The 21,221-nt window shown below is 45.4% G+C and overlaps 4 protein-coding genes across 4 annotated transcripts; 1 reads left to right on the top strand and 3 right to left on the bottom strand.

Annotated features, from left to right (window-relative positions):
• Nucleotides 1-5,465: 5,465 nt before the first annotated feature.
• On the bottom strand, nucleotides 5,466-6,770 carry LOC129582404 (leukocyte elastase inhibitor-like). Its single transcript, XM_055473916.1, has 2 exons — nucleotides 5,807-6,770; nucleotides 5,466-5,656 (listed from the first exon to the last, which is right to left on the bottom strand). Exons 1-2 carry the CDS (start codon nucleotides 6,768-6,770, stop codon nucleotides 5,466-5,468), a joined length of 1,155 nt encoding a protein of 384 aa, XP_055329891.1.
• A 1,262-nt stretch (nucleotides 6,771-8,032) lies between these two features.
• Nucleotides 8,033-8,904, bottom strand: LOC129582403 (homeobox protein 6-like). Its single transcript, XM_055473914.1, has 2 exons — nucleotides 8,777-8,904; nucleotides 8,033-8,703 (listed from the first exon to the last, which is right to left on the bottom strand). Exons 1-2 carry the CDS (start codon nucleotides 8,829-8,831, stop codon nucleotides 8,033-8,035), a joined length of 726 nt encoding a protein of 241 aa, XP_055329889.1. The 5' UTR covers nucleotides 8,832-8,904.
• A 973-nt stretch (nucleotides 8,905-9,877) lies between these two features.
• LOC129582353 (putative uncharacterized protein DDB_G0286901) lies at nucleotides 9,878-10,900 on the top strand. Its single transcript, XM_055473867.1, has 2 exons — nucleotides 9,878-9,992; nucleotides 10,071-10,900. Exons 1-2 carry the CDS (start codon nucleotides 9,935-9,937, stop codon nucleotides 10,763-10,765), a joined length of 753 nt encoding a protein of 250 aa, XP_055329842.1. The 5' UTR covers nucleotides 9,878-9,934; the 3' UTR covers nucleotides 10,766-10,900.
• A 1,764-nt stretch (nucleotides 10,901-12,664) lies between these two features.
• Nucleotides 12,665-14,055, bottom strand: LOC129582402 (uncharacterized). Its single transcript, XM_055473913.1, has 3 exons — nucleotides 13,618-14,055; nucleotides 13,282-13,409; nucleotides 12,665-13,006 (listed from the first exon to the last, which is right to left on the bottom strand). The coding sequence occupies exons 1-3, from the start codon at nucleotides 13,931-13,933 to the stop codon at nucleotides 12,665-12,667; spliced, it is 786 nt and encodes a 261-aa protein (XP_055329888.1). The 5' UTR covers nucleotides 13,934-14,055.
• Nucleotides 14,056-21,221: the final 7,166 nt, after the last annotated feature.

Here is a 21,221-nt window from a genome sequence, read left to right as displayed (position 1 = left end):
TGTCATGACTAGCGACTTTTATAGGTGATTGGCTTACGTTGTTTGGATCGCAGGAACTGCCGATCATTCAACTACCGTACATGATTGAAAGAAATTTCCGGGCGATTGCAACGCAACAAAACGAATAACAAAGTTTACATATTATGCAGTGAGAAACGGGAGGTTATTATGTCGCCCATCGAAAGGTTACATTTAAAACCTATCAGCAAAAGCGGCAGCTTTAATACGCTGAAATTCAAAATTTGGTTTTCGCGGCCTCCTACCATTTTTAATTCGCTGCGTATCACATTCTAGAACGCTGATACATTTGGAGCTCCACATTGCTTGTACATTCGACAGACACAACACAGAGACAACACCCCATATATCGCTATGCCGTTATCGGTATATCGACAACGCCGAAATATCAACATCATTCAGTCATTCCACTGGGTTATATTTGCATGCGGTCTTTCGTCGGGTCAACATCGGCGAGTGAGGCTTCGCATGACCTCCCACGTTCTCCACCGCACCGGAACGTGTTTAGGACTGCATCGCGGACGTTGTCGGCCATCTGTTGCGCTGCGGATCCACACCGATCCGTAATTTCCGTGCCAATGCACGCGTGATAGGCCTTCGTATAACTGCAAAAGCCGTAGAATTAAAGTTTTGATACTTCTCATTTCAGAGAGCATCATGATTATGCCGCTTACCAGCACAATCGGCGCAAGACGATGCCGGTACGTGATAGTTCCAACGGATCCACCGGTTGACCCTGCAACACCCAAAACTGCCGACGAGCCCGTGCCGCACACGCGTTCAACCGTGTGGCGGATGGAAAGAGGGTGCGGAAGCACTGCAGGGCCACCTGGGTCTTGCTGTACGCATCCGGCCGATCACAGGCATTCAGGAGGTGTGTTACACCAGCCAGAAATTCTATCAGTTCGGGATTGGTGCCGGTACAGGGCGTCGCGGCCGTCTGGGCGCACTGGAACACGCTACGGGTGTGGCTGTAACCAAGGTTGCCGAAACACTGGGTAAGCCATAATATTTCGGCTGTTAGTTCGGACAAAATAATCGACAACATGTTGATACCTGCAGAGACTGTTCAGCTGTGATTCGGTGACGTTTAATTCGGACACGGGTTTACTCACTTCGCGACCTTCTGGACTGGACTCCAAGTACGCTAGCAGCGGGTTAACACAATGCGATAGGCCGGAAAGGTCTGACGGACAAACCGTTGCCGATGGTGGGGAGGGGCTGCACACAGCGATGGTGGCCCCGGCCGCCAAAAGCGCAGTTAAACTTAAAAGATGCATGGTGGCTTTTTAATACTTCAAGGGAAAATTATAAAAATACCGAAAAGATATTCGCGGTATGACAGCTTGCTCAACGAATGCTTGCACAAACTACAGACTGACTAAAGCCATAAGGCAATCAAACAAGCACTCCCACTCAATCTGCCGCGGTTTACTGATTGCCTAAACTTATAATGGTCCAAACTGATAAATGTATTCGTATATATTTGAACTCAAACTGCACAAGAAAACAGACCACAGATCAATACATATATACCGTAAGTTAAAATTTTGTATACAGTAGACTGAGTAGAGTTGCCGGGAGAGACGCGGTGTAGCAGTGTACCAAAAGTCACAAATACCCACCACCTACAATCAAGTGGCCAATGCTGGAACCCATCTGCATGAGTAGGGAGAATCAGAGAGGTAATGATATGTCTGCCTTCGGGTGTTCGACAATTTGACGGACGACGAAGATATTTTCTTCTTTCAAGCTAGTTCAATGGGAGTTATTGCTGTGGTATTGTGACTTCCAGATTGTTAATTACTTCATTAACAGTTAAATCACCAAGAAAAATTGTTTGTCCCAACACCAAGCGGGCACAGAATAGGCAAGAGGCGGAGTCGGCTTTTCTACCCGGGTTCAAAAATACGGATAATCTAGTTAGCTAGCATAAATCACTGTGTAACATCACCTAGGTACAAATCGAGCAAAACTCATTCGAACAGAACGATGCTGGAGTGTGTTAAAATTTAAGTCATTAGAACAAAGTGTGATGATTTTCAATTTTCAAAATATTTCTTAGATCGATATCTTAGATTCAATTTGACTTTTTTTGCTTGGACTGGGTCGACCCATTTATCGTTGCTGAAAGCGTGGACTGCTTGCTGCTTGACTCCTTGTTCTTTCGTAACTCCGACCTGTCTTTGACATGCATGAAGAATTAGAGAACCTCTTTTCCTCCGTTGGGTAAGAACTGTGAAGCACTTGAGCGGAAAACTAAGGAGTCGTCTCCATCGTGTCTACTAAATTGTAGATTAAATTCGCCAACGTGGTTAGGAAATATCGTGGACAGTGTACAGCGGGAGCGTCTGACTGGCAAGAGTGCCAGGCACTCAGTCTATCGGCAGATATGGACGAAAATCAAGGTAAAAAACCAACTAGAATGTTTTCCAAACTAAACGGCATTTTTCTGTAAACAACATTGAGTCATCTTATTGTCGCGGGTCGACCCATCGTATCTAAGGTAGTGCGATAAAAATTTCATTCTTTCTATGTTGCAGAATTCCAAACGTGTGGCGCTGCCAAAATCGGTTGTCTATCCAAAGGAACTCGTTCAGTGTATGAATGCGATTTTTCCTGGAGAAGAACATCACAAAGACGTATGTACACGTGCTTGATTCTGGAGTCGACTCCGTTTTACTTGATTGTTTGCAGTTTGGACCGCCTTCCATTACCCTTCACCAAATTTCTGTGTTGTGAAGATTGTCCGTAACTAGCCGGAACGCAATGTGAAATAAACTGACATTTTATTCACCGATTGTTTTATTCACACAGTTAACACAAATATTATAAGTATGCTCACCACAAGCAGGAACTCTGCACAAAACACAGTATTTAGTCGTCTTTCGATCCGTACCCTTCGCGCACACTTTACAGCGCTTCTGACCAGTAAATGGAGGTGCAGGAATTTTCTGCATGGGTCGACCCGTTTCCTCTGGAATCTTGAGTAATGCTTTGATAGTGCCGCGCACTGTGGCGCTGATGTGCTTCAAGTCCAGGCGTCGACGCAGATGGGTTTCTAGCAACTCTTCGGCTAGCGATTCTAAAAACAGTCGTCTACGGTGTTTTGCTCGGCTCCAAGCTGGGTTTAATTCGATCCACACCACAAATCCATTTAACGCAGATATGTCAACCATATCATAGAACAGAATTACGGGCCAACGACGCGTGCGACGCTTCACGCTGTACATGGTAACCATTTGGTCCAGCGAGTCGACTCCAGCTTTCGTTTCGTTGTATGTGGTGATGATGACAGGTTTCTTCTCAGTGGTCGTTTCAACCACAGCATCTCGGTGGTGGGTGCTGAGAAGTATAACTGCTTTGCCAATTTTTGGAACATACGAAACCAGTGCGGCTTCCTTTGTGAAACCAAAAAGACTGGAAAATTCGGCACGTTCTCTGGATGGCAAAAAGGCTGCTGGTATCTCTGGCTTATTCTTGCGCATCGTTCCGACTAGAGTGATATTTCGTTTCAGCAACTCAAGACCTGTAAATGTTGATACAAGGGTCGACCCAATTCAAATGCGATAATTCATAAAAAATTTCAAGCATTTCTAAAAGCAGTTATACAAAGGTAAAAGCAATTTACCTAATTCGAGATCAGTGAAGAAGTTGTCTATCGTCACATTTCTTCCGGAGTCGACTCCTAGGTACTGCACAAGATCCAAAACAACACGGCGCCCTTGATTTCTTTCTGGAGGTGCGCCCGGAGATTTTCCCGTGTACACTTGTATGTTGCAGCAGTACTTCGAGGCAGAATCAGCTAGGATAAAATTCTTCAGCCCGTACTTGGAGGGTTTCTTCGGAATATACTGCTTGAATTTACAGTGGCCGTGGAACGAGTAAAGCTGCTCGTCTATAGTTAGATAAGGACCAGGGAGATAGGAATTTCGCAACGTTGGTACCCACAATTCAAACAACTCCCGAATATGTGCCAGTTTATCAGTAAGTTCGCGCAGATATCGCGACTTCTTGTTGTCAAAACGGAGTGCACTAGATATTTCGCTAAAACGATTTCGAGACATGGTGGCGTTGTAAATGGGTCGACCCTTCGCTTCGTTCCACAGCTGGCACAATGGCTTTTTGCTGTCATGATTCACGCCGTGCAGAATCAGCAAGCCCAGAAATGCATCTAGTTCGACTGCATCCAGTTCCGTCCACGACTTCGGAAACATAAGTTTCCCCTTCACATTGGTATGGATAAGTATTACGGCTTTCATGTCTTTGGTGAAAAAAACATTGAAAGCATCCACCAGCTTGGCTACCGTTCCTCGCACATGCGGCCGCACGCCTGGTACTCCAGTCATTTTGTCCGCAGTTCTTGTCTTTCCGGTATCACCACTCGCGGTCGACCACTCCACATTGTTTTTCGCTCTGAAGGTGTACGAATAAACAAAGTCTTCGTCCTCCGACACCGTATCTGAATGATAGTCGGCCTCCTCGGGTTCAGCATCAGATATGTCACTGTCTGTGTCGACACATTCACTGTCACTTGAATAGGCTTCGCTACCAGACTCAATTTCATCTACTGCACGTTTCGTACGAATAACGTTAGGCATTTTAAAAAAAGGTCGACCTTACGGCATTTTAAAAAAAGGTCGAGGAGAAATTATCAGTTTGAAGATTGAACCCAATCGACGTGGTCCGTCAATAATTGAAATGTGACGCAAATCGATCTAGAAGCTGTAACAGTGCGCAGCAGGTGATGTTCGTTGTAGTGATTGTAAAAGTGTTGGTTTTCGTGGGAGAAGTTGCATGCTACTTCCCATTGATTTAATGATCACTAAACACAGACCAGTAGCTCAGTTTTCCTGTACACAATCTTGGTTTGTAGCCCATAATTTTTAGTACAGAACGAATTTTGGGATTTTTTTTTACTGCTGTCGTTGTCGAGTTATCCGCACTCGAAGGAAGCCGGTAGAAAAGCGACTAAATTTTGCCCAGCCATTTTCTCGAAGACCATCCTTTTGATCGTTTTCGACATTAAGTTTAAAAAATAAAGCGAAAAAAGTTAGGATCAAACGTCCTGGTTCGAAGGACGTACAAATAATGAGAACTTTCTTAGGGATATAAGAAAGAGCCTTTGCCTATTTGGCACCCGCCTGGTGTGTTGACTGTTAAATAAACAAAATTCATCCATGTTTATGCCCGCGATATTTTTTAATTTTCATCTGGCAACCCACAGCAGCCTTGAAAATAATTTGGTAATAATGCACAAATGACGAGCATCATAATTGGCATTTCGTCAACGAATCGAGGGATATTCAACAAATTTGATTGTCTTTATTTATCAAAAATAACCTTCGCTCATTTTGTAAACGAGCAAAGCACTAACTGTCAGCCAAGGACAGACACTAGCATGATGAGTAGCATCTAGATGCTTTCAAACTTATAATGGCGAAAGGTCACCCCTTGAGATGTTCTACGCGTCCAAGGAACAGAATGGCTTGGCTTGCCGTATGTTGAATGGCGAACATGAAAGGATGATCGGCCGTAAAGAACACCTGCCGCACTCGGGGAACAAAGAAAGGCCGCGCCGAACGTGTCATCGATAAAACCGTCACCGCTGCCGCTTCCGTGCCCTTTTCATCTACATCTATCCAATAACATAAGATTCGTGGATTATTCAAAATAAATTATTAGAACTATCAATAAACTGTGATTACAAGTATGAGCACCGTATTCCATACCAGAACTATCTAATTGCCGCATAATCTTTACCACAACTGCAAACTTTTCGACTCACCGATGAACGTTTTATGAATGGCAGTGCCCACATGCACATCGTCGCCTTCCACCATCTCCGTGAAATTGGCCTTGTCGTTAAATGCCTCCGCAACACCCATCCGGCGCATCACCGCTTTCAAGTCCACATCACTGGCTAATTTGAATCTCGGCAGGGCCACATGGATCAGCCGCTTCCTCAAGGTCACACCGAACGCTTTTTGCAGTCCGCCAATCGTAATACTCTTTTCCAGTTCCCGCAATCCGTCTTTCTTCTTCGGCAGCATAATAATCATTCGCACACTTTTGCCAACATAATCCAGCGCCAGATACTGCACTTTGTCGTCTTCCGCATACGGGAAATTCCCACTAATCTTCATCATGGGAATTTCCACTTCTTCACCGTTCAACAGTGTAAAATTTCTGGTAACCGTTGCTTTGGGGTTGAAGCGTTTCAGCCAGTGGGAATTAAAGTATAGAGTATTCACCAACACCGCGATCGTTTCTTGTTTGATATTTGCCGGGGATAACGCTTCCGGGATCTTTCCGGCTGTGGCATTGGCGACCCAGGAGTTAATCTCGTTCAGAGCTTGTTTCGGTTTACGGAAATCTTTCGTCTCCACCTTTGCCAGCAGTTCCAGGCAGTCGTCGATGTACTGTAGACGAAATTCACGGCCTTTTTGTAGGAAGAGCCCGTTGTTCATGCGGAGAACCTCACGGCCGGGATGGGCAGGGGAAAGGTCATGGAGAGTGTGGACGAGGGCCGCTAGCGCCCGTGACTTGTTGCCTTGGAAGGCCGTGTCAAAGTGGAGAGCCGTGTCGAGGTTGGATTTCGTGGTGTTGCCGGCGCCGAGGTAAAGCAGCATGGCAGCGTACATGATGGAGGTCGGAGAAATTAAGAGGTTCCCGGTTGGGTGGACGGAGGTGGCGGCGTGATAAAGCTCAAGACTGTTTTGGGTTAGCATGTTGGTGTACTCCGTATGCATGCTAGGAGGGCTGCGCATGATGCCAAAAATGTACGAGATCATAAGGAGAATTATTACATAAATGATGAAGAAATCTGTCAGACAGCCTCCAAAAAACTGCCAAACGACATGTGACCTCCGTATCGCACACGTTTACATGTGCAATCAGAATGCATCTGTGGAGAGGTTTTTTTTAGTGGAAATTTGGTTGGAGACTAAAGGAGAGAAAAGCCGGTTACGACGCCGATTTTCAATCGTATGAGTCTGATTTCCTTTGAGCGGCTGATACAAATCCGTTTATTACGAAACATATAGGCATTTGTTTGAGCCGGATTTTATGAGCTGAAATTGGACAGGGTGGTGACTGCGTAACAAACTAGCTGTTATAAATGATAGATGTGGTATCCGTGAACGTGGAAGAGTAGAACCAACTGACGCATAAACGAGGTAATGCTATGTAGAAGCCAACGCAACCAAAGCCTGCCACTGGCACGTTTCTTTGCATTGTCATCTGCATTCCTGTCAGGAATTTCCTGGCATAGAACGTGACGAAATAATTGTGTGGTTTGTCGAAAAGAAGTGTTAATGATGCAGATAGACGCATGCAGATATTGTAGAATCTGGTCCAAAATATACGTAGAATATGATCGAGGCATTGCAGGACTATTTATAGAGGCGATAGATATTACTGTACCATGTCAAAGAAACCGACGTCTAGTGCGGGCGGTCCAGGGGAATTTACTGTCCCTTAAACTCGCGCGGGTACAGATATCAAAGAAACCGACGTCTAGTGCGGGCGGTCCAGGGGAATTTACTGTCCCTTAAACTCGCGCGGGTACAGTACAGTGCTGCTCCGTGTTCCAGTAAAATTCCGCTCAAATTTGTATTTTTGTATGATTTTCTCCTATTCCAACGCATTAATAAAACATATCTGCTCTCTGTACTTCTACTGTAATAGCTATGTTTACTGTGTCGCTGTTTTCAGTGGATATCTCAACTTCAAAAGCACAGACCGCAGAATGGCATGCGGAATACATAATCTATTGAACACTATAATACGTGAACCTACATTGTGCACGAGAACTGGTACCTCTCGAAAGCCTAAAATCCAGTTGAATGTACGAACTTAAAAAACCTAATAAGGTAGGATTTATTAAAATAAGAATCTCACGCATCCCAAAGAACTGCATAATCAGTGCAAAATTTAACTGGAAAGCGTGGCAACACTGGCAATCACAAAGAACCACTGACTGACAAGGACTAAAAAATTTATGAGCGTTTTCTTAAATTCCCAATCCCAGACGCAGCTGCACGATTAACGCTCTGCGATCGCTGCATTGTACGCGAACGCGGAACTGTATTTCCGCGTTCTCTGATTCGCTGCAGCGGCGTTTCACCTTGACTAACGATGACCCTTTGGAACTAGTGTTGGGCGCTGCTGCAGCTCCCTCAGCGTAGATCGGGCATATGCAGCCACATCCAGAAAAACTGCAAAATGCCGGGCATGCAATAGGAACACCGTCACAACTATACGGCGTGGTCGTTGTTATTGGATATTTGTTGACGTTGGAGTTAACGTTGTTGCTGACGCTGACGCCGGTGCCGTTGCCGGTGATCTGCGAATTACCGATGACGGTCAACCCGTTGGAGTTGTCAGAGTTGCTGTGGTCGAGGTTGTTGAGTGAGCCGGTGGCGGCGTTGCCGTTGGAGTTGGCGTTGCTGTTGCCGCTGACCACCTGGCTGCTGGTGTCCTGCTGCTGTGGATCCACGTTGACGGCGCTGTTGGCCTGGCCACTGATGGAGATGCCGCTTCCACCGGCGTTGTTCATCGACTGGCTGTACGTTGAAGGGAGGCCGTTGCTCCACGTCGACTGGCTCTGACTGTTCACCTGCGCGTTTCCCACTCCGGACGCCGCTCCACTTCCGTACACGTAGCCATTACTTCCTGGTTGACCTACGGTAGTGAGCAAAATTTTAACATGCCTGTTTAAACGGAACAGCGGTCAACAGAAAAACGTACTACGGACCTCGAACAACGGCGCTTGTGCTGATTAGGAAAAGGAGATGGGCAATCCGTTGCATTTCTTCGAAGGTATGCGGACACTTCCAAGTCTGTTACTGTACGTCTAATATTACGGCGACCAGTAACTCGGCGTTTAAAAAAATAACCCCTTTTACATTGGTTTTTATCCATTGTACGACATTGGCTTAATGCTGTATTCATTACATGCACCGAAGCGGAAGTTTTAGTGCACTCGTATAACTAAAAAACAACAATCGCAATGTTAAATTAATGTCTAATTAAGCACCCATTAATGAGAAGTGCTCTAATTAGAAATGCAACCGAACTGCCAATGCAATCCATACTTCCTCTGTTCGCTGTGCGGTTATGGTTTTGTAAAAACCTGTTTGATGGTGAACGCAAAGGTACAAGATCATTAGAAAAAAAGTAGAGTTCTTTGCTTTCTTTGGATTCTGAATCTGCGTTTCTTCGATCATTCTCAGCCCAAAAAAAATGGTACACTCAAAAGGTTTATTCATTTCTAGCTTCTCAAAGATAAATTAATGGTTGAAATTTAAAAAGCGTGGAGCGTCCAAAGAAAGTGGAAATGGAAAGTGGTACCCGATAGGAATGTTGACAAAAGTGAATCTAGCGGGACATACAGGTATACATACAGGGATATACAGGTAGGATAAAGAATATACAGATACAGGTATAATTACAGACGTTTTCAGATATCTGGATGAATCGAGTACACATATAGATGCAGGAAAAAAAGGTTAACGCCAAATATTTGATTTTGCGATCCCGGCAGATGCGCTCTAGCCTGAAAGTTGTTGGCGGTAGCCGGTACAATAAAGAAATTCGATCTGCATGTTTCTCTTGTGACAAAATATTGTTGTTTACAGCGAAAAACAAGGAAGTGGACGCAAATTGCAATGGATTTGAACTAGAACATTTACACATATTAGACAGTTTGACAAGTATGTGATTTATGCGTGAAGTCGAACACATTTCCGTCTGCATACAAATGAGCCCAGATTGCCTAACAGCGCCATCAAGCGCACCCTGCCCACAATAAGAACAAGCGCAAATGCGGGTGTTCACTCTTCATACCGGCCGCGAACAGACATCTTCACCGCTCCATTTTTATTCCGTTAACCAGACTACTGCACGGTTTAGCATGACGCTCGTCGCTAGCTTGATTGCCGCCCTTCTCGCATACTCTCCTCTCGTCCACGGTAAGCTAAACAAAAGGTGGATCCTTTTACGTCTGTTTTACTGTAACATCTAACGATAAACCTTAATTTTTCGTATAGGTCAACCCGGAAGCAACGGTTACGTGTACGGGAGTGGAGCCGCATCCGGCGTGGGGCACACGCAAGTGAACAGTCAGAGCCAGTCGACGTGGACCAACGGTCTGCCATCGACTTACAGTCAATCGATGAACAACGCCGGTGGAAGCGGCATCTCCATAAGCGGCCAAGCCAACAGCGGCGTCAACGTGGATCCGCAGCAGCAGGACACCAGCAACCAGGTGGTCAGCGGCAACAGCAACGCCAATTCCAACGGCAACGCCGCCACCGGCTCACTCAACAATCTCGACCACAGCAACTCTGACAACTCCAACGGATTAACCGTCAACGGCAACTCTCAAATTACTGGCAACGGCACCGGCGTTAGCATTAGCAACAACGTTAATTCTAATGTCAACAGGTATCCGATAACAACGACCACGCCCATGACGTGTGACGTAATTCCGCCTTGTCCGCCTGGGTGTTTCTATTCGAACTGCTATTGCGCCTGCCCGATTGACGCTGTGGCATCCAGCAATACACCGAGTGTCAGCAGTGGACCAAAGCTGGCTTCGGTGAAGAGCAGAACGCCTTCTGTACAGCCTGCACGAGAGCGGAAGACATCGATAAGTTCGCTTGTGCGATCACGGGGACAGCAAAAATTGCAGTCTGTTGTGTTGCCATCCGCTTTGCCGGCGAATCTAAGAAGACGAGTTTAGTGGTATACGGTACTCGTATCTTCTAAACTGTGATTTGTGACAGCCCCGATATCTTAGTCTTGATTTATGAATTTCTGCAGCATTTTTTTAAGTAGCAGTTACTGAAAAGATAGCAGTTTTGTTCTGATATTCAGCAGTTTTGTTCTGATATTCAGCAGTTTTGTTCTGATATTCAGTTCTGATATTCTGTATTTCTGTAGCTTGTTGCTTGCGCGCTGTGAGATTACATATCCCATAGAACTAATTTGATGTGACGGATTATTTTGCTATCTGAATATAAAAACTTCTCAACAAAATACAGGCACGGTTCCATCGATTCCGTATATTATACCGGGGCGTATTGTATAAAGAAAAACTGCCGCGTTGCAGTGATGTATATGCCTATATGGGGGTCGGAGCGGCGCACTATTTTCTTATTACCATGAAAATTAACATGACAGTAAAAAATTAGTGTAACTTCATAAGGAGAACTTTTACGTGCATTGCGTTTTTTAACGGGTTTTTTTGAATAAATAGTCAAAAGTAACCAGAGCCTTTCCTGACTTCTAGTTACGATTGTAGATAAATTCTTTTAAACGTCAACGTTGCTCGTTACTATTCGAAATTGTGAACTTTGTGATTTGAATGCATCAAATCGCATCCAGTTAATTGTACGTAACTGAATGCAACAGGAAGAGAATATAGATTATATTAAGCAGAGATTCCTTACACTAGTACACAGATTATATTTGTGCATACTCTTTCGGCGGAACCGAGTAACATTCGGTTCCGCCGAAAGAGTATGCACAAACTCTTATAAAGAAGTGAATGCTATAAAGAGAATCGCTGTAGTCTACGAGACAATCCGGCTTCTTGCAGTCTGAAATTTGAATGTTATAGAGGATAGAAAGTAAAACAGAAGTGTATTTAAGGAGAGGTTTCACTGTACTGTCGGAAACACCATTCGGTCGCATTAATATGTATGTACTGCTAATCGCTGAATGCTGACCGAAAACCAGCCGACAGCAATAATATTCTGTGTGTGATTAAAAGTGATCGTACTCGTACTTGCTCGTACTGTAACTTTATATCGATAATCGTCGACGTTTTGCGGACAAAATTCCCGACCTTGTAAGAAGAGTCCATTGTTCATGTGAAAAACCACGTTTCAGGACGCACGGGGTTAAGGACATCGACATGGAGGGCCTCCAGAGCTCGTGACCTGAGATAAAAAATTATAATCCCGTCCGGTCCCGACATCGAATTTGTTGTTGCACACCTGCTCAAGTAAAAACTGCGACTGGGGCTTATATACAGTATAAACGGACAGTACAATGGCCATAACGAAACCGTTTTCGGTACAACGCTCACCACTTTACAAGTACTGTAGAGTAACCCTGCACTTGACAGCCTTTTTGTACGACAGGAGCTATACTGCACTGTAGTACTGGCAAACGTTCAGCTGGCTCAGAGCCGACTGCACTGCACTCACATGTGCTGTCTGCCTAGTCTCAGGCAGCAGATGTAAATGGTGAATGTGCTCGTACAGCGTACGTCTCTCTGAGCTGTAAAAAAAGCTGTCAAGTGCAGGGTTACTCTACAGTATAATATTGCTTTTTGTGGAACCGCTGACAGTATTCGCTCCCTTGTTTAGCGTTGAGCAGTCCAGAAGTGCAGCAATACGCACTCCATTTTAACTAGGACAAAGTAACATGGTTTGGTGATTATTGCGATTGCGGTTAGTAACACGTAACGCAAGATTTGAATATGAATGCTGCCACGAATAGCAGTTCTAAAAAATTGTCTTGAAACGACAAAATTATTTTCATACAGGCCAACCATGCAGAAAGCAACGGCTATTTGTGAATTAAAAAATAGTTTTTATACTAGCAAAAACCATGCAGATAATTTTTGTATATATTATGTAGTGCGTTTTTCTACGCTGTTAGAATCAGCATGTATTTTGCCACCAACGGAGGGTGGCTGAGAAATGGCCGGAGCTCTCCCCAATCCGTCCGTCGGAGCCAGACGCACTCTGAGTCCACCGGCATCCCCTCTAACGGCGCCTGGATCGCTATTTAGCGCCGTACCCAGCGCCGTGGCCAGTTCCGCTGGTGAAACGTTATCGTCGCGTGCAGCAGGTACGAAAGCCAGACCGACGTTCGTCACCACCTTTCCAGGGGAAAAGCTGCTGGGGTAACACGACCCGGGACTATACTGGCCAGCTGATAAGCCGCCGGATTTGTTCAGTAATTGCTCGATCTGTAATGTTACATCATGATCCCATGGCACCTTATCATTCCAGTACCATGTACGTTATAGTATTCGTGCAGCGGCAGCCTATTAATTTACAGTTTGTTTTCGGCATTTCCCTTTTCTCGGCTTCACTTTTAATTTCTGGTACCAGTAATTCTGCAAGGCGATTGCAAGGTCTGGCTTATTGCTTAGTATGCATGTTATTGTACAAAACAGCAGAATGTGAAATTATATACTGTGCATATGCAGCCATAATACTCTGTACTTCGTACTGTACTTACTTGATAGCACACGACGACCGCTAACTCTTGAATTATTGGATGTGAGAAATTTGACATGTGAGACTGGAATAACAACGGTTTTCCGCACAGTTCAGCCACAGCTAGTCCAACGCTATACTGGACGGATGCTAAACATATACACTGCAAATTAAATGTTGATTTTGACTTAATTGTGTACTGTAGCCGCCCGCACAAGTTGCCCCACAGAGTGAGGTATACGGATGTTTGGCCTCACATTGCTCGCTGTTCAGCGCAGTGTGTGCAGGGAGAAGGCAGCGGCCGGATCTGCCAATGGAGCAACTTGTGCGGGCGGCTACAGTAATAGTGTAAGTCCACCTTGACATTTTCCTGTAACAGACGTGCGAGCTGATCCCGGCAGACAATCACATCGGTCCGCTATACTATTGCACCGTTCCGTTGCATTGGCATCACAGTTTTTATCACACCTCTTAATATTTTGCACCAGACCGGCGTAGGCTTTCCTGAATAAGTCCGGGAAGCAATTGTACATGGATTCAAAAGGGATGCCGGTGTTGCCGCTGACCATTTGGTGGCTGGTGTTCTGCTGCTGCGGATCCACGGTAACGCCGCTGTTGGCTTGGCCGGTGATGGAGATACTGATTAGCAAAATGAGATAAACACTCCGTTGCATCTTCAGTTCTTTGTGTGCGCACACGTGGAAGTCTGGTACCGTAAAAGCCCTGCGATCAGCAGCTGGACACGTAACAAAATAAACTGTACATCTGTTTTATCCATCTTACGGCATTAGCTTTATACTGCATGCGTTACATGCGGTGAAGCGGAAGTGTTTGGTGCACCAGTATAACAAGAAAAAAACAATCATCGCAGCAGTAAGTGTCTGGTTAAGCACCCTTTATGGGAAGTGCTCTAATCATAAACCGGACTGCCATGTGCCAATGCAATCCATACTTCCTTACTTAATCTGCGAAGTTATGTTTTGAAAAAGTGGTATGAGGGTGCATGGACGCATTGACGCATGGGCACAAAATCATCAGAAAAGAAATTACAGTCCTTAATTTCTTTGGATCCTGAATTTCTATTTCTTCGATTGTTCTCAGTTTAAGAAAAAAGAGCACTCCAAAAGCTTATAAAGTTCTAAAAAAAATAAGTCGCTCAAAAGATGCTCTGCTACCTCCTTGTAATGCTGGTTTCCTTGGAGGATGTAATGCTAATCAAAATTGTTTTGCTGTATTTACGCAAAGTTCTTTTATTGAATGTACAATTTAGTGTATTAGAATTGAATAAAAATCTAATCGGCGCGGGAAACATGCCATCAATAAATTTTGTTTAAGCCAGATCGATTCATCTTTATGTGAGTCGAGTTGCCGCTGGTTTACACGATCCTCGGTTCTTCTCCTTGCTGGCGGCCGCGTGCCTTCCGAACCAGCGACGCTCCTTGCTTCAGTTGATGAAATTCTTCTGCTGCTGGTTGATGTGGGCTATCGCTGGTGGACCGAGGTCTCCACTGAGAAGGAGGAAACTCCCGTGCTACAGCGTTTACAAGAGAACGCTGTTATCGAGTGCAAAACTAGAGGGAATGACAGGGATCTTGAGGCATCTCCACCATCTCGGAGAAGCGCTCACGCTGCATAGAGAAAACACAACAAAACCGCAACTCCTCGAAAGATCACTTTATTTCCTTGAAATAAAGACTAGAAAGATGACAACCAAAACAAATCTAAAGGGAAAAAGGGCATGAAATCAGAGAGCTCAAGAGGAATCGATGTTGTCGATTCCGCTGCTGGCACTCGAATGGCAAAACACGCTTTGGCGTGTGTGCAGGATGGCAAAAATGGCAAGCCGAGCCATGATGGTAAGGCGTCCGTGCCAATATCCTGTGCACTATGCACAACACTCTGACATGCCACGGGACGGGATGCCGAGGCCCCTTGAGGCTCAAAAGCAGGAATGAGAAAAAATGAAAGGATGCATTTTAAATGCAACATAATGAGCAACTCTTATTAAAAAAATGTGCCATTTTATTCCATCACAGTTAGTGAGAACAGAACGCGGCAAAATGCGGCGTAGGTTAATCAAAACGAGTTTATACTCGTAACAAAAACCGGTAAAATTATTCCGGTAAATTTCCATTCCGGTTATATCCAATCCCGCATGTTAATCCTTGTTAATTTTGTAGGTTTCCCTTCCGGAGATTTATCCTCCAATTATACGCATTGCTGCGTCGATCCACGACATCTTTTGCAACTTAGTGCATCTACGGCAATTTTATTCATCTGTTATAATGCAATTAGTGCACTACGGCAATTCTGAAACTGATTTGTGCACTGATTTGTGCGTCTACGGCGGTTCCTTTTTTGATGATTGAAATAAATTCAATCTGGTGCACTCGTCGGGCTTTTTACGGCGATTAAATATCGATATATACGTTGTATACTACGGCGATTTTAATTTTAGCATTTAATGCTTTTACGGCATTTGTACCTGTGGTTCTGCATTCAGCGCATTAAGAGCATCGCTCAGTACGGTGGACGTAGCTTTAACTTCGCCACTATCCTCACACATATCGGCGTCAATTTCGCTCTCAGGGAGGAAAAACAACGGTTCGTTGTCATTTTCCGGTATTTGAACTACACAGATGTCCAATTCGAGAAGGGACCTTTCCCTATCGTTGACGTCCAACAATTCTCGTTGTTTTTCCCGCAAAGCTTGTCGGGAAGGGAAGAGAAAATTATTCTCCAGCGACGGCTTCTCGTCCGTCTCCATCACAGCTTTTTGCTCCGATGTCTCAGGAGTTTCCTGAATTGTCAGTAATTCTACTGACGCGGTCACTTCATTTTGCGGCGTTCCGCTTGTCGGTACAGTAGCAGTAATTGTGTTCACAGGAACAACTGCTGGTGCAGTGATTACTGCATTAATCGGTGCGATTGGTGTAGCATTTGCTGTCTGCGGCGTTTCGTCCGTGTCCATCGACACTATCGGTTTCTTCAGTCCAGGTTGGACTGTTTTGCTGGTTAACGGAATGTCGGGGGAATTTGGAGCGACTTTGCGCTTTCCCTGACTCTGACGTTCGGCGAATCTTTTAACGAGATCATAGATCCCGTCGTAATGTCCATTACGGATTGATTCGGTCTTCAGTCCATCGACTTGCATAACACTCAAAATATCATTTAGGACTTTCGCTTGTTGTTCCTCATTAAGAGGCTCTCCCATACGATTAACGTAACCTTTTAATCGACGATTCTGCTCAGCTTGCCGGTATGTCCGGGCATAATGATGAGCATGGCAATTGCCCATAAGCGCGGATAGGATGACCAGAATATACTTCTTAAGTCCCCATCCGATTGCAATCGTATCCCATGTAATTTTCATGGGAGCTATCTTACGCTGCATAGCGCAAGCGGCACGGCAGAAAAACCAGAACTTTGCTGGATCCGTGTCCGGTAGTATAAATTGAAGGAGGCATTCCTCCGGCTCTTCAGTAAATAAAATTTTAAATTGGGAAATTAATTCCCAGTCCACAACGGTGATTTCGATAAGTTTCTCTTTAAGCTGGGAAATATCCAGCGCGCTTCGAAGTCCGTATCGGCGCGGCGTTTCATATCGCCGTACTTCCATTTGTCGAAATAAATCGATCTTGTACATATTGATCGAATTCTTAATGCGTAGATCATACCCAATGGTATGTAACAAGTCCAACGTGTCAGTTATGGCTTTGCCAATTTCGGTTCTCTGATCGGCATTAACTGTGCCAACTACTGACACGACACGATCAACATATTGATCGAGGTCTCGACGAATAACGTCGATATCACGGCGGATGTACTGTGGATGCGTCTGTCGTTCAGGCATCAATAATACAGACGCATCTGGTTGATATTTAACCGGTTCACCGCGCGTTGCGCGGACATTCCAGTTCGGCGTTTTCTTTCTCTGAAATTTAACAGCTGCATTCAGCTTACCGGGCATAATATCGCCTTCCACAAACGAGTTATCTGGGGTTTTCCCCACATTCGGTAAGTTATAAGTAATTTTCTGTCGAGTTTTACCACTAGCATTGCTAGTGTTGCTAGAATAACTAGCGCCTGAGTTCGGCTCAGATTCGAAAACTGGTTCACTTACAGACGCAGGCTGCACTCGCAGCAACTCTAAAGGCGGTTGTTGATTCACTGGCGGTTTTCTGGTCAGTGGCGGAAGATTCGCTAACAACGGATTAGCTTGCCGTTGTTGTGGCTCTTTCGGTGCTGTTCCAGCCGGCCATGGACACGGTGTTATGGTTTTGGTCTCCGGATCGTATTGATAGCTTCCGCTGGGAAGACTCTGCTGCAAATGAGCAATATGCTCCGGTGGCAAAGCACCCGGCGGTACTTGTAATGCCATATTCGTATACCGAACTGGCTGTTGCTGCTGATATCCCATTGATGGCAGACTTTGCTGCTGGTATGGCTGCTGTGATGAAAACATAACTGGCGGCTGCCATTGGCCATATGCTGGCTGCTGGGACGGCATTTGCTGTCCGCCGACATTCGTCGGATAATTCTGCAAATTATGGGAATTATCCCTGCCCGGCAAGTACTGAATATCTTGATTCAAGGGAAATATCTCAAAATTTCCACAATTGCTGATTACAGGTAAATTCACCTGATTCGGTGGCGCAGTTACGCGCTTCATCAAATCCACTGTGCATCGCCCGAAATTTTCCGGGTGAATCGCATAGGACCACTCATCGGTGCCCTCGCCGATAAACTGCACCGCGCTGTCAAAAACGCCACGATAATAATACGGCGTGGCGCAGACTATTGTCCAGTATTCTGGCAATGTGATAGTGCGGTAGGCATCCAAGCTGCGTAGCAGCACTTCGTCATACAGACGAGATACGGTAACCTGCGGATTTTCCGATCGGAAATTCGGCCCCAGTGTGCATTCCACACATTTCCGATTATTAGTGTTATGTTGGCATCGCCTGCAGGAGCGCATTGGCGCATAGGCGTACGGTAATTCCTCCATTCCTTCTGCAAATAATTTAAATTAATTAAATTATTCTGCAACTACGGCATTTATCTTATTGCATATTATATGCATTCACCACCTCGGAGATATTGCTTTTAATTATCTTCCTCGCTAACGTGATCTAACACTACGGATAAAACCATCCCGCGGTGTGGGTCATTCAATCCGATAATTCTCAGATCAGTAATTAAGCGACTTATCGCTAAAGTTACGGCATCGTCTACTTGGTCGGCTATTGCCGGGCATACAGTTGAAATATACTGTATGATTTCGTCAGGCGACGATCCTGATGGATCACCAATTTCCGCAATCGTTTTTATAACGATTTCATCCCACTGGGGGACTTTCTCGAACTGCACTCGTTGCAGAAAGGACAGTCCTTTACGACCAAAATAATAGGACGGCGAAGTTTCGCCATTATAGCGACGGGTTATTTGTGAGGCTTCGTACATCGCACGAATCATAGATTGCACGGCGTACGGTTGATAAGTGCCAAAATACTCACTTATCCGCTGTGCTGTGGGGTTTTCCCCTCTCTGTTCAATTTTATATATGGCGATTGCCAAATCATTACGCGAGGGTTGTGCCAACAAGGTTTTTTGTTCATCCAAAGCTATGGGCCTTTGCCCGAATGGAACACGCTTCGCGGGTGAATACGGTACTTCTTCTACATGTTGGCCGGTTAACTCGGTGATCCGTTTACGGTTGGTTTCCGCTAAGGCATATCGCCCACTATTCCCGGCCAGGGCCGCGTCTACGATTATTCCTGTGGCAACTGCCTCATTGACGGCAGTAGTAACATCCGAATAACGCTGCTCAGGATTGACTGAGTCTAACGGCATTGTTAAGTACATATACCTAACAATCTCATCAATAGTCGATCCACGAACGTTGTGGATGTCTCTAATGGCGATTGCCACTGCTTCTACCATTTCCTGCATGTTATTAACTCTCAAGTCGACATATCGACCTTTACGACTTGCAGTTATCGCGTACTTCATTGTTGGTGACCAGTTTTCGTAAACTTCTACCAACGTCCCACGTTCTGAGGCTACCTGCACAATAAGTGCATATTCCTCGGTATCGATGTACCGAGGAGCTATAATCTGCCTGTACTTTTGTAAAAGGTAAGCTGGCGCCGCCACCTTGTCCTTTTTCCGGACGTTATTAATAATGTCCAGAGTCACATTCGTGACTTCAGCGATTTTATCGCTAGACACCGATGGAAGCGGTTTTCCAGTCTTTACTGGCGGCGGGGGACTTGGTGTGGGCGGTGGTCCGCCAGGCTTTGGTTCCGGAATTTCCGGAGAATTATTCCGTCCATTGGATTCACTAGAAACTCTTATCGGGTCTCCTTCGCTACCTTTTTGGGCAATATCGCTACATTGCTCGTCTATGACAAGCTGCGGTTGTTCATCGTCATCAGACGACGATGGCTGATGTCTCAGCTTTTCCCTGACTTGGACTACCCTTCGAGTGATCTCCTCTCTGTCTTCTTCCAGTTTACGCTTTTTGTCCTCCTCTACTGGTGAGGGCGTGCTTTGCACGCGATAAGGGCGCGTCTTACTGGATATCGCACTAACACTAACGGCTGGCGACGGCGTTCGCGATCCCGTTAATTTCGGGATGATGTAGCTCAGTTCTTCCTTAATTCGTACCGGGTTCGGACCCCGTTTAAGAGTTCCAGCTATTTGCTGGTGTTCGACCGGTGCTTGTACCATTCCCATTGGAGTAGGGAATCTGATTACAGCTGGCTTTAAGCCAGTCTCCTTCCAAAACGCCGGGGGCGGTTGCACTTGCAACTGTGGCCGTATTTGCGTTAAAACTTGTGGTGTATTATACACATGCTGCGGTATCGTAACTACTCGGAGTTCTTTCCCATTAGGGGCGTCTGTTTTCGTCGGGGCAAAGGGACCTTCCATTATGAAGGATTGTCCCCAACGCTGCCTATCTCTGGCCTCTTGCTGCTCGTGGTCGGCGATCAGCTTTGCTAATCGTTCGTCGGCGTCTGCCGGCGGTTTCGGTGATCTGTTTCGCTTAGGCTTTGCCTTCAACGCTGTTTATACTCCTGCTTTTGCAGGCGATTTAATAGGTTTCTTTACAATTGATTCGTACGGCACTTCTTCAACTTCTTTTGAGGCTTCTGCAGCATCACTCTGTGCCTTTGCACGCGCTATCATGGCCTTTGCCACTCTTTCTGCTGGCGGAGTAATATGCAGTTGATCAACTGCGGCTATTTCCTCTGGTTGGGCAGCTGTCGCTGCTAACGAGTGTCTGTAAGATGCCAAGTCGCGTTCCCGATTACTGCGCAACAGTAGCTCATATTCGGCATATGATGCCACTATTACTGGATCAGTTTGCGTGCTACGTGACATAGTCACTGGAATTACTTCTGGTGCCACATTGGGCAAATTACCGGCATTTTGAACGTTCTGGACATTCGGGGCAGCAAATCGCTGCGTCGGGCGATAAGCTTGATTTCCCGCTACGGGTGGGGCGAAGAATCGAGGATTACCTCTGCCAACCGGTCGGTTCGGTCGCTGATCGCGGTCCATTGCGAAAATATCTGCAATGGAAAAATTACACAATTTAATTGTGAAATTTTTTGATACGGTATTACGGTGTTGAAATAACGCTCGTTATTTTTATTTAAACAGTTAATACTGTTTGACGGTTTTTCACTTTGTGTACTTCGATCCTACTGTTATACGATGAATTTTAACATATCCATTAGCGCTTTTGCGCAACTTTAGCATAAAGCGCTTTCTTGGTACCGGTTTATTAGCGGTATTGCGCTTATTATCGTTGTCGTCGTTATCTACTGTTTCCCACTCTTCTGTATCAGCTACAGGGGAATTACTCGCAGAATTATCTGCAGAGGTACGGACCACATCGTTCGCAGGGGTTTCCCTTAATTTATGATTCTCCAACAAGTCCTGAACCAATAAGGT

Source organism: Paramacrobiotus metropolitanus, unplaced genomic scaffold (genome assembly GCF_019649055.1).
Source record: "Paramacrobiotus metropolitanus isolate TYO unplaced genomic scaffold, Prichtersi_v1.0 Parri_scaffold0000007, whole genome shotgun sequence".
Lineage (NCBI taxonomy): Eukaryota > Metazoa > Tardigrada > Eutardigrada > Parachela > Macrobiotidae > Paramacrobiotus > Paramacrobiotus metropolitanus.
This window is presented reverse-complemented; position numbering and strand designations above follow the sequence as displayed.